At 42.8% G+C, this 17,673-nt stretch overlaps 1 protein-coding gene across 1 annotated transcript in view; it reads left to right on the plus strand.

Moving 5' to 3' along the window:
* The window catches only part of ctbp2l (C-terminal binding protein 2, like), a 47,277-nt gene that overhangs the window by 25,092 nt on the left and 4,512 nt on the right, over positions 1–17,673 (plus strand). Inside the window, 6 exon segments of the mRNA XM_044014359.1 lie at positions 2,017–2,171; positions 6,588–6,732; positions 8,198–8,404; positions 12,010–12,224; positions 13,548–13,678; positions 16,940–17,067. Of these exon segments, the coding sequence (XP_043870294.1) occupies positions 2,017–2,171; positions 6,588–6,732; positions 8,198–8,404; positions 12,010–12,224; positions 13,548–13,678; positions 16,940–17,067 (981 nt within the window).

Here is a 17,673-nt window from a genome sequence, read left to right on the forward strand (position 1 = left end):
TCAGCGAGCATACCTCTAATGAGCCCGCCCCCCTCCTCGCGCCCTGCTACTTATCTCGAACCCCGGAGTCTGACGTCAACGTAATCCTTGGGATAATGTTTAAGAGTGCACACCTGCACAGCACACGCGGTGTGAGGTCACGCGCAGGAACCCAGATATGGATCTTTAAAGGCAAAGCGGAGGATAGAAAGTTAAGTGCCAGATAAGAAAGTGATGTCATGAAATAACAGGGAAACATCAACAGTGCATGTTAAGTGACTTTAGGCCTTGGGTTTTGTTGCCTTGTGCTGATACATATCTGGTGACGTCATGTAATGATCACAACCCGTGTGGCTTTAGGGAGACGCAGCTCCTTCTCAGGTCCATCTGTCCATCCACAAGCGAGTGTCTGAGCAGAAGCGGCATGAATATTGATGCTCCTCACTTGTTAACATTGAATGAAGCCGGACTGGTAATTGTCTGACTTCTCAAGGTGGCACGTCTGTTTCTGTCGGATGCCTGAGAAGGTCAGGCCGCTGGGGAGCTGAGCTCCTCCCAGCGCTCTTCACTTTAAGTGAGAGAAGTGGAGGAGAGAGGAAGAGTTACTCTGACACAAACAAACAACTCCTCAGAATGACATGCACTTTGTGAAGTGCAGATGTGGCTTTGTTTCAGGCTTGCAGCATTTTTGTGATACGTCGCTCTTTTGAGGCAGTGAAACTCATTTTTGTAAAGGTGTCGCTTTCTTCTCCTTTTTTTTTTTCTACCTGTTCCACAGCTGCTGGTTCCACCCACACTGAAGCAAATGTACGATCCTCTCCTTTGAACTGAGAAATTAGAACAACCACACGTTGGTGCACAGTTGTCGCGGGTTTACACACACAGATTCCTCTTGGTATGATGGATTCTTCTCTATGTGGACTTCCATATCTATGTGTGTGTGTGTGAGAGAGAGAGAGTTTCTCCACGTTGATGTGAGTGTTTGGGAGCTTTGAGAGGGAAAGGATTCCTGTAGGTGCGGCTGTGGTCTAATTCCAGTGTGGAGTAGTTGCATTGACTTATTGACGCTTGTTAGAGGGGAGAAGCCTCGTTTCCTACTGTATCCTAATCAGAACATGTGCTCACACGCACGCACTCGGCTGCACAAACACACACACAGAGCACGTAATTGTCTTGTGTTTGTCTTTGACAAGAAATCGGTGAGGAATTGACTCCTGCTGACAGGAGAGTATCAATTGATTTTTTTGTTCATGTAACAAAGTCATAAACACTTAAAGCAACACCGCACAGCTGTGGATGTTGACGGCTCACTGACTTGACATTGGGAGGGTGCAGCTGAACCATTGAAACCAAAAGTTTGGTGAGGATGGAACGGAACTAGGGCTGAATAAGTTCTCTTCATTCGTTTTAATATGTGCTATACGCTAATTCAGGGATGAGAACTTTGAGGAATTAATTATTTCTAACTTTGTATAATGCAATACTGTGTACTGCATTTTTTGAATTGGCATAGGACAATTAACATTAGGAAAAATTGCATTGCAGTCTTTGCAGTTTGCAAATTGTGTCAGAATTGAAAGTTACATTGTGTTGCTTTAAAGCAGGGGTGTCAAACATACGGTGTCTGATATACTAGATTTTTTAGTTCCAGATACCTGTAACTAAATGTTTTGTGCCTTTGTAGATCCACTGTGATCATGGTGTGCATGTGTGTGAATGGCAAACTTAGGCATAATATTGGTATTCATAATATGTTTTGTAAAAAGATGCTTCATTAAATGTAAACTTCATTAAATATAAACTTCATTAAATGTAAAACAAAGGGAAACATTTGGAGATCTTATGCCATTGTTTTACTGGTCCACTCTACTTAAGATCAAATTGCGCCGTCTGTGGCCCCTGAACTAAAATGAGTTTGACACCCCTGCTTTAAAGAGTCAGTTTTTATAACCATGTCTAAAATGTATGTCAATCAGAGGAGGAAACCTGCTTTTGTCTCTTAAAATAACCTCACTTTTCTTCTCCATCTGTCCCCAGGTATTCGGCCCCAAATCATGAACGGGCCAATGCATCCCCGCCCCCTTGTGGCGCTGCTAGACGGGCGCGACTGCACCGTGGAGATGCCCATCCTGAAAGACTTGGCGACTGTTGCATTCTGCGATGCCCAGTCCACACAGGAGATACACGAGAAGGTAGGAGAGGAAACACACGACTTCAGCACTGCCCTACCCCAGAATAACATAAAAGTTGATGGAGAGGCGGAGCCTGCCACTCACTCACTTCTGCCTCTTTCTATTCACAGCACAAATAATGTGCAGTGTGTTGTATTAGCCCCATATGCTCTTGCCAGTTAAAATATAGTGGCTTCATTATGATTTAATGTCACATTGTGGCACTGAGCGCGGTGTGCAGGTATCAGTGCCATTGTTCTAATCGAGAGTCTTGTATGGCGGGGATGCGCTGTAATTACACTGGCTTGTAGAGGCTCTTTATTGCTTTTTATGCCGCGCGGTGGCTGCAAAACAATATATGGCTGCAGAGATGGGTATCGCTGAAGTGCTATCGCTCCATCTGCAGACGGAGTGTGAGCTGCGGCGTCTTTCTTCTCGCTGATTTTATGAAAATGGGACATATTAAAAATGAAGCATTTGCATAGAGATCAATTCAATCAAAGACCTTGCGCGGTGAGGAGAAAAGGGAGCGCGGGGGGGGTGGGGGGGTGAGTGGGTAGCTTTTTGTTTGTTTTTAACACGGCCTTATCAGGGAAAACATGATTGTAATGTTCACCTCGCCAGCATATTCAGCAGTTCACAGTAATAACTTGCAGCCTAGATACCCAGAGGGGGTGATTTAGATTGAAAATGTTCAATCTCCTCTTTCTGCAGTGGAGATGCACTGCTGATGATTCTGGGAGTTCAGCGCGATGCTGTCAGTGCAGGCGCCAGCTGCCACAACACAACAGACAATTCGGAAATTCATGGGAAAGCCGTCTGAGGCTGGGATATGAAAGTGCCCTGAGGTTGTGTCAAGACTCCCATCCGCTGCTCTCGTTTCTTTTGGGGTTTTTTTGGGTGAAAGGGGCATGACGCGTCACACAGGCCAATACTGATTGAGATCAGGTTACAATACCAATTCAGCGAGACCAAATTCTGCACGCAGCACCTGTGCTCCGACGTCATGATCGTCCAAGGTCGATGATCCCGTTTTGTTCTCACAGTCGCTGTGTCCTCATAGTCACATGTGGCTTGTAAAAGTTGGACGTTCGCCCGAATGGCATTGAGTCAACTTTGGCCTATCACGCTGTACACTGGCTTGACTCTGTTCATCCAATTTTGGTGTCAAGCTTCGGGCTGCCAAAAACACGAGCAAATGATCCATTGGTACTTGGTGATGGCATTGTTTGTTTCTGTCGAACATAAAGCCCGAAACCCAGAAGTATTCAATTTACTACATAATGACAGGATGATTTATAGCAACAAATCTTCACATTTGAAACGCGGGAGCGAATGAATGTTTGGCGTCTTTGCCCACTGTGCTATATACAGACTACTGTTACTGCAGCTGGGACTGAAAAGTTGCCAGTTTGAATCTCTAGAATCATTGAGCATGCTGTGTGCGATCACGCTGTTGAATATTAATGTCAAACATTCCCTACTACCTGGATTGCTTAAATAAATCAATACATAATCAATACATGCTGGGCTGACATATTTGGAGGAGGGGGGCGGGGGGGGAGCAGTAAAAGTTTTATGTTAAGTTAATGGATAAACAAAATGAGCAGAAGAAACACTCTACATGTATTGTATTTAGCAGTCTTTATGATATGTATACATCTTTTTTGCACTTTTTATATTGTGCATATTGATTAGATTTTAGAGTTTTTCTTTAAGGAATACAGAACAAAGAAAAGAATAAAGATATTTCTCAACTCAGGGGAAACTGAGGTTGGGAAGCACAATTTTTCAAAAATACTACCCCTATTCTAAATAATACAAAGCTAAAGGCTAATCAGTGAAGTTTTCCTTTATGCCCCACACCTAACCCCCCCTAACTTCCACTACTGTGACCCATGTTTTCAGTGTGGCTGTGTCTTCACTTCTTACTTACACTTGCAAAGTTCTCGTTCTTCCTCTTCTTTATTCTTCCTCCTCCTCTTCTCCACCTTCTTCCTCCTCCTGCCACTTCAGTTGGTAGCTTCATTTCTGTAATGACAGGAAACTGCTATTATCGTCTCGTCCATCTCTCGGCAAGAAAAAGAGACTTTTGTTTTTCAAGCCCATATAACTGAAGCGTGGAGGTTTTTTTAAAAAATTATTATTAGTATTATTATTATTATCTACCGGGTTTGATCATTCATTTAATCGCCTTACTTCTCCTTTTAATTCATGTCTCTGCTCCACTGCAAAAGTAGATTTAAAAATTTGTGATAAAAAAAAGGATTTCTTTGCGTTGTTCTCTTTCTTTTTAAACACACGTGAAATTATTGTCTGGCAGTGATTAATCATAGCTTGAACCTGAAATGATGGCCATATCACATCTTAAAGGAGTGCTAAAATGCAACATTTTCAACAGAATGTCCTTCTGCCAAGTCTCCTCCAAGTGTCACAACCAGCTGTCATCCCCCATACATCCACACGGCTCACTAGTGGGATGATTTCATAGCCATAAAATCCCTCCGTGGCAGGCCACAAAAAAAAAACACACACGCACACAAAACTCCTCTGCAACTGTATATTCTCTCCGTTACGCTCACTCAGGCCAAAAGGGGAGGTCTCACTGGCATGTGAAGAAAGACTTAGACATCATCAGAAATGATAGAAATGGAGCAGAGGGTATGGATTAGGTCAGAGTTTCCATTAAACTAAACTCCATTCAGACTCGTTTAAAGACTCCCTCTGCTCAAAAACAACATCAGACCTCCAGGCTTGGCCCAGCAGGAGATGATGGTGCGTGTGTCAGTGCATGTACATTTTGGCTGGCGGTGTGTGTATGTATGTGCATAATGAGGAGCTTTTTTTATTCTTGGACTCCTGTGTGTGTGTGGAATGCCTGGTCTGTGACACAGCTCCAGTAAAACTGTATGGAAATTCAGGAGTAATTTGCTAATCATAACAAAACTAAAGCAGTTTGGCTGGAGGTGAATACAGAGCTGTGATAAAGCAGCTGACAGTGACCGAGTTTAAATCATCGACCAATAGATTGAATCACAGGCCGGGTCACGCTGTACGAGTCAAGTGGCAGAGGAGCGGTTTTCCACAGCGACGACCCTCTTTTAAGTTCAATTTTGTTTGATTTTGGTTGTTTCTCAGCCGGGAAACCACAAAGGATTGTAACTGAATGTAAAGGAAATTCAAATGATGATGATGAACATGGATGAAGGGGTTTCATTTTGATTAGAAACAGTTCAAACGGCATCACCAAACTTTGAGAGATGTTTATCATCTGGATTATATAGTTTGAAATGCACACAGTCAGCACAGTCTACGTTCCTTTCTGCCTTAATTGCAGAGTTCAGTTTAAATAAAGGTTGTGTCGTTTCCCGTTTTAAATACATTTTTACTTTGAATGATGTTCGGAGAGAGAGCAGTCGCACAAGAGTTACTTGTGTTTACGATTTGCAATATCTTGCCCTTGATGATGATGTCACAGTACAATGATTATATGTATAAATATATTAAAAAAAACTCAATGCGTGTTCGCCATAAAGAAAGCAAAATCACCGTAAGAAAAGGTTTCAGTGCAGTATTCTGCCATTAACGTCTGTTCACATTACTGTCTTATCTGTCTTAACTCGAGCTGTAAAGTAGAGATGCAACAATTGGTAATGAAATCTGATTAGGCCCTAATCAGATGAATTTTTTTTAAATTAAAATATCAGTCTAGCATCCCAGTAGTTAGGAAAACTATAGTATAGTTGTGATAAAGCACTGAGATGATGCATTTGGCTTGGAGAAACACTTGCAGCCTTCTTTACAACATGTATGACACCATCTGTTCATAGACGGTCTGATCCAGCGAGAAAAAAAGTGTGTAACAAACATTAACAGAGCAAATAAATGCGTGATGTGATGTGGAACAGTCGGGATTTGTAGTTCAGAAACATGTAGGTCATGGCGATGAATGAATGTGTCGTGATATTTTCCCCGTCACCGCCGGTGTATAAATAGGTGAAAAGTAACCGGAGTTCAAGCATGTCTTTGACCTACGACACGCTGTGATAACTTGAGGTTTTTTCGCCGCCATCATCTGCCACCCTGACCTTTTCCTGTGTAGTCAATTGTCCGGATCTTTTGAGTGCAATTGTGATGACTGTGCAGTAGACAATATAATGACTTGTTTCCACTGGCAGCTCAGGTCTGTAAAAGGGACAGTGTGTCAGTGTGGTTCTGGTGACCATGTGATGTCTGCTGTGTGTGTCCCCCTCCCCTCCTAACCTCTCAGCTACATGTCCACCGTCACGGCAGAACAATGTGATCTTATGATCATTATAACCACTATAATGGGCTAATAGCCATGTTCCATAGTCTGCATGAATGAATGAATGAACGGATGAACACAACAAAGACAGATTAATGAAGCACTTGTTCGTCATTCACTCGTGTCTGCAGGTGCTCAACGAGGCCGTGGGAGCCATGATGTATCACACCATCACTCTGACCAGAGAGGACCTGGAAAAGTTCAAAGCTCTGCGCATCATCATCCGCATCGGCAGCGGCTACGACAACATCGACATCAAGGCAGCTGGAGAGCTGGGTACGAACTCTCCAAACTCATAACGTGCGACACATTATTGCCTCCTGCTCCTCCTCCTCGGAGGTTCACGGAGGAGGTTTTTTTTTGCCAGTGTCTGTTTGTTTGTTTGAGTTATAACAGAATTTGATCACATTTTTTGGGGGGCGTGTAAGTCAGAAAGTGAAGTGGAAAAAAGGGATTTTTCTACATTTGTAACTGCTTAAAATGTGTTTTAGTGTTTCGTTCTGCTCCTTACTAATGAATTTGTTCCTTGTGGCTTAGAATAGATTGAAGTAAGTTTGTCGTATCCCACATTGCATCGATCGCTTCACGGGAGGCAGAATGGATGGATGTTTGATCGTTTGATCATTCGCACGTCTGTTAATTATCTACGACATCTCGGGCTCCGGTATCTGATGGAGTAGGTGAATCTAGAGGTGGGGGGTTGATTCGACTGATTTTGCCAAAAGGCAGGCTGGTTTTGGAACGTTTACCATTCCCTTAGTTTTCCACAGTATGGATTTATAATGGTGAGCTGTAATGTTGACAGAAAGGTGAAAACCACACGGCGAGAGGAGAGTTGAGGCTTCCCTCTGAACTGCCACCCGTGCTTATATCAGCTGGATAGCAGCTCAAACATCATGTTTGACAAAGCCTTGCCATTTCCCTGCCAAGACGAGATACTGTGTCGAACGGCCACCCACTCACCAAAAGGCGCTCTGCCTCGTAACGTAGGAGTCAAAAAGCTATCGTGCCTGGAGAAGACGGCGCTGATATGACGGCAGTTCTCGGGGAGAAGAAGAAGAAAAGGGGCCATTCACTGAACGTACTATTTTTTTATTTTTTTATTTCGCTCTCCAGACAAGAGTGTGTTGTTACTGTGAGATAGAGGGCAAGGATGAGGACATTAGAGGAGAGTGAGGGCAGGCAGGAGTGCTTAAGTGTTGAGTGAAATTAATAAATCAGTAAAACACCGTGTTGTGGAAGATAAGTGAGGTAAAACCACAGGGTCGTGAAGTTTGAATTCCCTGAATGCAACACACTCAGGAGCTACTGGGGGGAAATATGTAAATGTGTAAAGTGTTAAGTGTATGTTAAGTTAAGACAGAATGGGGGTTTGTTCAGGATCACATCTTCTTGTTGTTTTGTTAAACAATGACGTTTTTCTTCCGTGTCTTTATATAGCTCTTCAGGCTCAGATCCAAATCAATTTGATGATGTGCTGATAGATACGAAGAGTAGGACTGGACAATAAACCAAGTGTATACAATTACGCACACACCTAGTTGAGTCATATCGCTATATCTAAATAAATGTCTATAAGCTGACACACTGTGTTCTCTGAAGTAAGACAAACCTCTGTGTCAACACTCCTGTATCTTTAATTGTTTTGTAATTAAACGGGACAAATGAATACTGTCATTTAAATTGATATTTTCTCGCTCCATGCTTCATTTTTTTTAACTCTTTAACTCTCCCTTCTTAGGAATTGCAGTCTGTAACATTCCCTCGGCAGCTGTGGAGGAGACAGCGGACTCCACCCTGTGCCACATCCTCAACCTGTACCGGCGAAACACCTGGCTCTACCAGGCTCTCCGGGAGGGCACACGGGTCCAGAGTGTGGAGCAGATCCGCGAGGTGGCGTCCGGCGCCGCCCGCATCCGCGGTGAAACCCTCGGCCTCATCGGCTTCGGTAAATACGAAGCCGAGTATCTCTCCAGCCTTTAAACTCGAACGCCTTCTTACCTCAGCTCTTATTTTCTTTAATTCCTCCTCCCTCTCCGTTTTCATATCCTCTCCCCACTCCTTGTGCTGTCTGCTTTCCTGTCCTGATAAGGTTATTTTTCTCCCTCTGCCCGCCCCACAGATTATCTCAAGGTTGTCTGTTTCACCTCCCTCCGGGCTGACTTCCTTTCCTCTGCCACACTGTTCTCTCATCCCACTGCTCAAATGCTCGCCATTATACATCCCAGTCGTCTCTCCTCTTCGGATTTTGACTTTTCTTCGTCTACGTCAATGTGATCCCTCGACATCTTGTGTGCATGTCCTTCTGTGTGTGTGTGTGTGTGTGTGTGTGGTTTTACTGCCATTTGTGCGTCACTCTGTCCTGTCTCGACATCACCAGGCTAACAGATACTCTGTCTTCTTAAAAACCTTCCCAGAGTGCCACCTTATCTCTGTGTCCACATACACCACACACACAGGTTTGCGCGGCTTTTCTTCTGAGGACACACAAAACAAACGCAAAACCTCAGCCATAATCAGTTCAATCAAACTACAATTCAAGTCTCAGCTCCAAACTTAACCGTTTCCTCATGAGGAGGTGGTTTTGGTCTCCTTGTGGACTGATTGTCCTGACAGGGTCAGGGTTTATGCCAGAAAAGATCCTAAAGAGGTAACAAATACAAGCACACGCACACATGCGATCTCTTTTCTCCTCATCCAGTCCGCCCCCCCCTCGCCCTGGCCTCTCTGGCTCAGTCTGTCTCCATCCACCACAGTGTCTCCTGCCAGTGGGAGGTTGAGGAGAGCGAATACCTCCTCCTGGTGTTTGTTTGCAGGACTCTTCACAGTCGTACAGACATCTGCACAGCTCTGCAGGCTGCATCCACACATGTGAGAAAACAACAACACATGTCTCGCTCTGTGGCGACAATAGACACGAAAGTAACATCCATGCCAACCTATAAGGCCTCTACACTCATAGAAACACTAAAATATTCTTTTTATAATTCCTTTTTTGATGTATTATGGTTTAATCCATTGTAGTTTTACGTCCTTCAAACAGCACCGTCACATCCTGCAGCTACAGTTGAATTTAAAGACTCTTAAAGACCCAGTTCACTCTCACACACTCATGTCCAGTCTATGTCATATGTGGTATGGATGAGAAACTAATCACAGAGGTAGTTTGGACATCCATGACGTCACTGTCAGCGACCGGCTGGGTTTGGTCGCATCGATCGAGCATTTCATGAATAATTTCACCCCAAAGAGAAGCTTTCTATCTTTGTGTTGTGGCAGCCTGAAATGATTAAAACCAGTTAAAGCAGCTGTGGTCAATAGCATACAATTATATTAACAATGGATCAAATGGCCGCGCAAACACAAACAGGGGTCGTCCATGTGACTGAGCCGCAGATCATTTTCACCTCGGTGACTTTTCCGCTCAATGTTTTCAACCACAGCTTCACTGTGCTGGTTCATTCATTCATTCATTCATTCATTCATTCATTCTTCATTTATAACAACATCTCCAGCAGTGATAGAAGACACTTTTGTCTGCAGGTTTTGGTCATTTTTTTGTTATAGATATTGAGGTTATTATTCTATAATTGTGTAAAATTCATCTGAAAACAGGCCCTGGCAGGTAATACTTTCAGACCTGCCTGAGAGAGAAGGAAGCGTTAATCCCAACAAACTGAGCAGTAAAATTCACTTCTTAAACTTTATGTCGGCACTTCTGTGTCGACAGTCATACGCCAGTGTGCTTGCGGTTGTCTCGCTTTACGAGGGCAGCGTTGTCCTGACATAAAACGAACCACTTGCTGTGTGCAGCGAGGGAATGTTGCTGGGGGACACGAGGTGTAAACGTCCACTGCACTAAGAGACACAGTGAGTCTCATTATTGTGTGACATTGTGTAAACAAGGCCATTAAAGACTTTAAATCAGTAAAGTCAATCAAGTCGAAGTAGTCGTTTGATGATGTCATCACATTGACACAGTGGAGGAACACAACTATACAACAATGAGCAACTTTTATTAAAGTTCTCTGTAACATGCCTTCTCGAAGACATTTATACAAAACACCCGGAGGTGTCTAACCCCGCACCAAAGCTCAGTGTCTGCACCATACCGGCTCCCAGGGTCCTACTCGCCCACTGCCACACTCAGAACCTCTAACCCAAGCGAGATTGCATTTTGTAATCACACGCAGACACGCACACACACCAACAACAACAAAAAAGAACAGGTCAAAAAATAATAGCACTTTTCAGAATGTAGTGCAGCGTAAGTGCATCAGAATTGAGAATATAGAGAGATTTAAAATACCAAAAATATAAATTAATAATGTATATATCAATCTTTAAATCCTCCACACAGGCAGTCTCGTTAAATCAGATCCTACTGTAGCAACAGGAAAACTGCAAATACTCTAGTAAATATAGATTTACGAGTTTAACCTTCACTTAAAACCAGCAGCTGAACACAGCAGCTACATCTTTATGCTCTGTGTGGTGTCAAACTGTATTGTGGGCAATGTAGAGATAAAGTAACTCAAGTCGCTGGCTGAGGGACAGTGTAATGAAAATGTAATGGAAATAATCTCCAATCGCAGCTGTATAATCCATCATGGTTTTAAAAAGGACTAGTTAAGATGACGGCTTTGAGAATGACTGAGTCTTAATGCAGCTGCTGATTCTCCTCAGCCAAAGAGGCAGACATAAAGCTCCATCACTGAAACAGAACCTTCAGACTGTGAAGGACCTTATCGATTCTTTTCACCAGCAACAACTGCCCATAACTCTCACTCTCTCACTCTGCTGCTGCTGCAGGAGCAGAGTGGACATTCACCACCTACACAACAAATGGCTTTGAGAGACAGAAAGTCTCACAGCCTCAACCAGAGACAAGTTACTTCACACTGTTCTGTACCTGCAGAACTTCGGTTAAACTGTTGGGTTTTTGTTTGTTTTTTTAACAGTATTTTGCTCTTTCCTGTTTCATTTGAGATTAATTCACTCCCTGAGATTAACAACAATTTTGTTCTGGTGTGTTTACTGTTTAATCTAGGCCTACAACAGCTATTTTCATTAGTGCTTGATTTGTCAAATTCATTTCTTGATTATTGGTTTGATGTCAGAACAGTGATCCATGGCGTTTCAGAATCTGCTCAAATGTCCCGAACATATTCACTTGTTTTTAGATTTTTTATGAAACAATCAATCGACGATAGTGTAGTAATGATTGAATAATTCAAAATACATTGTTAATTAATCTTTTGGTCAATTTCTGACATTACTGCAGTTATAGTTGTATCAGCAGTCCTCAAAAAAAGTTTTACATGAACAGACAATATCAGCTATAGATATGTAGATAGTATAATATAGATAATATTAGATACATATATAGATAAATAGATGTCAGAATCCATTTCCAATTCTTTTACATCACTCAGAGAACACGTCCAGATAACTTTATTGACTAAACACCTACAAACATACAGTACAAGGAAGCAGCTGTGCTCCTTGTGTCCAACTTGCGTCCATAAATAAGCGCCGTCTACTTCTCCTCAGGTCGCTCGGGCCAGGCCGTGGCGGTGCGAGCCAAGGTGTTCGGCTTCAACGTCATCTTCTATGACCCCTACCTGCAGGACGGCCTGGAGCGCTCGCTGGGCGTCCAGCGCGTCTACACCCTGCAGGACCTGCTCTACCAGAGCGACTGCGTCTCCCTACACTGCAACCTGAACGAACACAACCACCACCTCATCAACGACTTCACCATCAAACAGGTACTAAGACGCCTAAAACAGGGCGGACATGCTGCTGAGCAGCTGTGGCCTGACCTGAGCTTAATGCTGTGCTTTGTAGCAGGTAGACAAGCAGAGCTGCTGGTGTATCATTACTGTGTCAGCCTGAAGGCCGTCGCAAAGACTATTCTGGTCTGTAGAGAGAGAGAGAGAGAGAGAGAGGATACAGCAGCAACAGCCTGCACATTCCCTGCTCTTTATCTTCATCTCCACCAAAGCTGGACACAAATACATTCCTTTGCTCTGTCAAATGCAATTAGCACCAGCTCATGGCTACAGCAAATATATCGACTCGGCTGCACAGCAGGGGGCCGAGAGCGCTGAGAGAGGAAAACTTCTGAGTACATTTCTCCCATGTGGAGGCGCCGCCTGGGGTGACACCTGCAGGGAAGCGGCGGAACTGCACACATGGTCTCTTTACTTTTGAATTTCAAGCTGGTGTGGGTGAAGGGGAACAGCCTAACCTAGTTAAGTCTGGATATTTTTTCCAGAACGTAGGATTCTCCTTTAAAGTGCTGCGGTGAAAACGCAGTTCCTTTCCAAAAAGATTCTTTGTGTGTGTGTACTTGTGTGTATATTTTTTTCAAGGACCAACAAGGCCATAAAAAGGAAGTATAATTTGGCAGGTCTTCACAATTTTCGATGTCTTTTTCAGGGTTCATGGTTAGATTAAGAGTTAGGGTTGTGATGGTTAGGTAAGGGGCTCGGGAATGAGTGTCCTCACTAAGGTATCTGTGCAGGAGTGCGTTTGTTTCTGTGTCAAAAACCGCCAAGGCCAAGTAAAAGCCTGGCTGTCAGCATAAGGCTTTTCATGCCCCTGCATTTCAGCTTTTGTCAAGATTAAGGGATTACTTTCTTCTGAGCATTTTCATTCAATTCTTTTTTTCCTCCCTCCCTCTTAGACTTTTTGTTGTGCCTCCCCCCCGCATAAGCATCGAGGGGTGGTGGCACTGCCTCGTCTTTCAGCTCATCCCTCATTCTTTATTTGGTCTTCTGGTTTTGCCTCAGACTCGTCTCTGTCCCACATCATGTGGCAGCTATTTTTCCACAGCTGCCACATGTCACCTGGGTCTTTGTACGTGTGTGTGTCCATTTGTGTGCAGCGTAATGCGTTTCAAGATCCTGAATTGTAAACATTCAGAGCAGATTGATGTAGCTGTAGATCACACAGATTTATTTGGCTGACAGATGCTTTAAAAAAAAGAAAGAAAAAGCACACATCTGATCTTAATGCAGTGCATAAATGATGGCATGTCTGTTTTCCTGTGTTGACTCCTTTGTGTGTTTCGGTTTTGTGCACGACAGATGCGCCAGGGCGCGTTCCTGGTGAACACTGCGCGAGGAGGTCTGGTGGACGAGAAAGCTTTGGCCCAGGCGTTGAAGGAGGGAAGGATACGTGGAGCCGCTTTAGACGTCCATGAGACTGAGCCCTTCAGGTGACTTTTCATCATCTTTTCCAATAACAAAGTTAGAAGGAGTTGGATGGCTTTGGGAAGCAGTTTGCACGTTTGTCTCAACTGGTTTCCATGTGCGTTTGCGATTTATGGGAAGAGCAACGATTAGTCGTGATCCAGTAGTGACAAATATATAACATTAAATGCAAACAGCAGACAACACACCGGCTAACTATAGGGATTAAATATTTCCTTCCTCACTCTGACATTTGGATGAAACGGACAATTATACAAATACAGATTTTCAGTGTTGTAAACATTTTTGGCTAATGCAAGTACGCTAAACTCAATATTTATTATAAGTCTTGTCCTTTTAAGATGTTTTAACGCAGAAATGCTGTTTATTATTATTATTATTATTATCATCATATCTTCAAAATCAAAGCCAGGCTGACAAGTGAATTCATTCAGAGAGACAGTGACAGACAATGGAATAAATGGATGAGCAGGAAGGAAAAAAAAAGAAAAAAGAAAGCAGCAAATTCCGAGCTGTCAACGGCAGAGAAGCTCAAACAGATGAGGAGAGGAACAGTTGCAGACGTGATGACTTTAAGATGCTCCTTCACAGCCCTGCAGCTGATGGAAATCCCAGTTTGTTCCTGTCTGTTAGTGGACAAGTTCACTGAGCTGAGGTCCAGCAAAAAGTGCTTGTTTTGTTTTTTTTCCTTCCTATTTTAATGCGCCCGAGTTGCCTCGATAGGAAATCAATTTAAATTATTTGTATAGCACCAAATCACAACTTCAGCATTTCGCAGAGTAAGGTCAAGACCCTATGATATGCAAGAGAAGTCTGACAATTTGCCACAATAAGCAAACGTTTAGCCACAGCGGAGAGAAAAAATAAAGTCCTGCGAGATAAAACTGCGAGAAAGCGACAATAGACGCAAACTGTATTTAAAATTATATATATATATATATATATATAAAAACATAGTGTGACCTTTGACTTCATTCAAATTCAGCGATGAACTGAGGAGACTGTAACATCTACAGTACTTCTTATCGTTTTGTCTTTTTTTTTTATCAAAACACAAAGTATTAACACACAATAAACAAATGCCTGTTCCATTCTGACCATTTTCAAACATTCACACAATCAATGCCGTTTCAGCAGAATACAAATAACCACAATAGTCACATTGCTTCTGTCTGACCAAAAGTTAAACTCTGCATCTTTAAGTTACACAAACATTGAGCTTATGAGACCATGTGTCCTACCGCTGCATCCAGATCGAAGCGAGGAATGGAGGTCCTCAAGGTTATAGCTGGCTGTTATATGCCTGGTTTTCTTTCCAGAATTATGTAAAAATCAGACAGAGTTGTCATAAAGTGAGGACACGACTTTGATCTGCAGTGTTTCCCAACCCTGGTCCTCGGGGAACACCGCCCTGCTCCAACACACCTGATTCAAATGATCAGCTCGTCAGTGAGCTCTGCTGAAGCCTGATAACGAGCCGCTCATTTGATTCAGGTGTGCTGTTACCAGGGCAACATCGAAAACATGCCCCTGCATGTTTCCTGATTTAATGTAAAGTTCTCTTTATGAACTAGATGTTATTTCATGAAACCATTTCATTCACTTGATACTTGATATTTTGAACACTTATTTATGCAGTTTGACATTGAGGACAGTTGAAGTTCTACGTATTTAGGTGGACAGTGCTGGTCTTTTAAGAAATCGCAGTGAAATTGTACAAATATATATGAAATTAATGTCATGATTATACACAGGTCTTACTAGTTGAATTTTGAAAGTCCTTTAATAACAATTCATGTCTCTATTTTAATGTAAACTATGACTTTTCCATGTGGGACATTTTTAGACAGAAACATTTCAGTTGAGTGTCTTTTACACTCATAAATATTAATAAATGACAATTACATTTGCACTGCACAAATGTAAACTTTAACCTGTAATGATTGCAGTGCTGTGTATTTATGTAATAATTCATGAGACAAGAGACATTTTGTGCTCATTTTAACCAAATTGTGTCTTGACTATTTTTGCCATTTAGGGAGTGAATGAATTTTAAATGACGCGTGTTAAATTATTTAAAGAACGAGAAATAAAATCCTGAAAGAAAACAGGATTACGTGTAAATGAATTGTCCTCATTTATTATTACTTTAACAAAAATGAAAAAGCCAGTGTTTACTATTATTCCATGTCTCACTTTCACAGCTGGATGTGCCTGCCACTTTTCCACCTCCGCCTAAAAACCATGTTCCTTGTCTCAGGGGGGAAACTGGTGTTGTCGGGGCAGTTAGGCGCTTTAAAGGCTGCATGTTTCTGGCTGACTGGCTGCGTGAGGAGAGACCCAACTCATGCTCCACTGACCCAATATCTCAGCAGGGCAGTGTTTCATAACTCTGGCCCTCGGGCGTGACACAAACTCTGATTGAGGCCGTCGCCGAGGCGTTACACTTCATACACAGGTGCACACGGGCAGTCGCGAATATCTGGACGTCTTCTCCTTATAATGTCATTTTACATACAAAAGAAAACAAATAACTACTGTCAGCAAAAAATGCAGTTAATGAAAGCAGTAGTAATCTAGTTTTCAGAATCTGCCGTTTCACGAGGTCTGTTTTTTTTTACACACACTTGAGGGAGGTGGAAAAGTTAACGAGCGTCGATAAAAGCCAAATGAGGAGCAGTGCAATGGAAACACATTCAGGGAATAAACTTTCATCGTGACTTGTAAATATTTGTACTGAAGATATTCATAATAAACTGAAACTGACATGAAGCTGCAGATATCTATAATGAAGAACAAAAGATGTTAATGTGGCTGAATAAGAGAGCGCTTTGTTTTCACACGACTAATACGAGGTGGTACAAACTTAAAGTTGCACTCCTGTTTAAGATATATGAGAAAAGATCTAGTATTATACATTTGGGCCACTTCCCCCCCACGTTCTACCAAACCTGTAGCAATCTATGACTTGACCACAGGTGTTTATTTACATCATCAAGGTGCGACTACATATCCTTCTTCTCTGGTGACCCGGGCTTTACATTTTTGGACCTCCTACTGCTTTTGTTGGTGAACTTGACTTCCACTATTTCCTTAACCGCAGTGGATTGAAACATTCATACATTTAACGTGGATTTTCCTTTACCGAGTTCTTTCGATCAGGCAACTCCTCAGGGTCTTAGGTCTGCTGCAATGCTTTCATCATGTGAGTAAATTTAAGAACGTAACATCCTCTACATCTAGTTTTCTCTGTGTGTGTGTTACAGTTTTGCTCAGGGGCCGCTGAAAGACGCTCCTAACCTGATCTGCACACCACACACAGCCTGGTACAGCGAGCAGGCATCCCTGGAGATGAGAGAGGCGGCTGCCACCGAGATCCGAAGAGCCATCACCGGTAACGCCGTCACACAAACACATTAAAATGAAATTTCCCTTGCCAGAATCTCACAAACAAAACATTAAATCATCACACAGACATTCCATTCATTTGGACAACCCAAACAAAACATTATCCCTAACCTTAACCATAACCAGCTCGGGCTAAATTAATGCTTCCAACAATTAAAGACATAGCCACAAACATGAGCAGTTCTGCCTCATTAGGACCAGGTTTTGGTCTCCTTTTGGACTACTGGTCCTGACAAGATCAGTACTTACCAAAAAAAAGGAGTTAACAAATACAAGAACACACAAACACGTCTGCTTCATTCCACTTTGTGACCTGTTGCACGTCTCTCTCTCCCAGATGTCCCATTTCCACTCCAATAGGCCCTGTGCAGCCTTTATTAAATCTGGACGTCTTAATAGATGTCATCATTAGCCTCTCGACACAGAGCAGAGCCGAGCCCGAGGGCCGGCCTCTCAGACGACATCCCAATTGTTAAATGAGCTCAATTTGCATGTGTGTGTGTATGCGGGCCGGCTGTGTTTGTCAGTCCAATCTCATCAACACTTTCGTGTGGTCGGTCACTCATCTCCTGTAACAAGTCGTGGCCTTTTC

This window comes from Solea senegalensis, linkage group LG18 (genome assembly GCF_019176455.1).
Source record: "Solea senegalensis isolate Sse05_10M linkage group LG18, IFAPA_SoseM_1, whole genome shotgun sequence".
Lineage (NCBI taxonomy): Eukaryota > Metazoa > Chordata > Actinopteri > Pleuronectiformes > Soleidae > Solea > Solea senegalensis.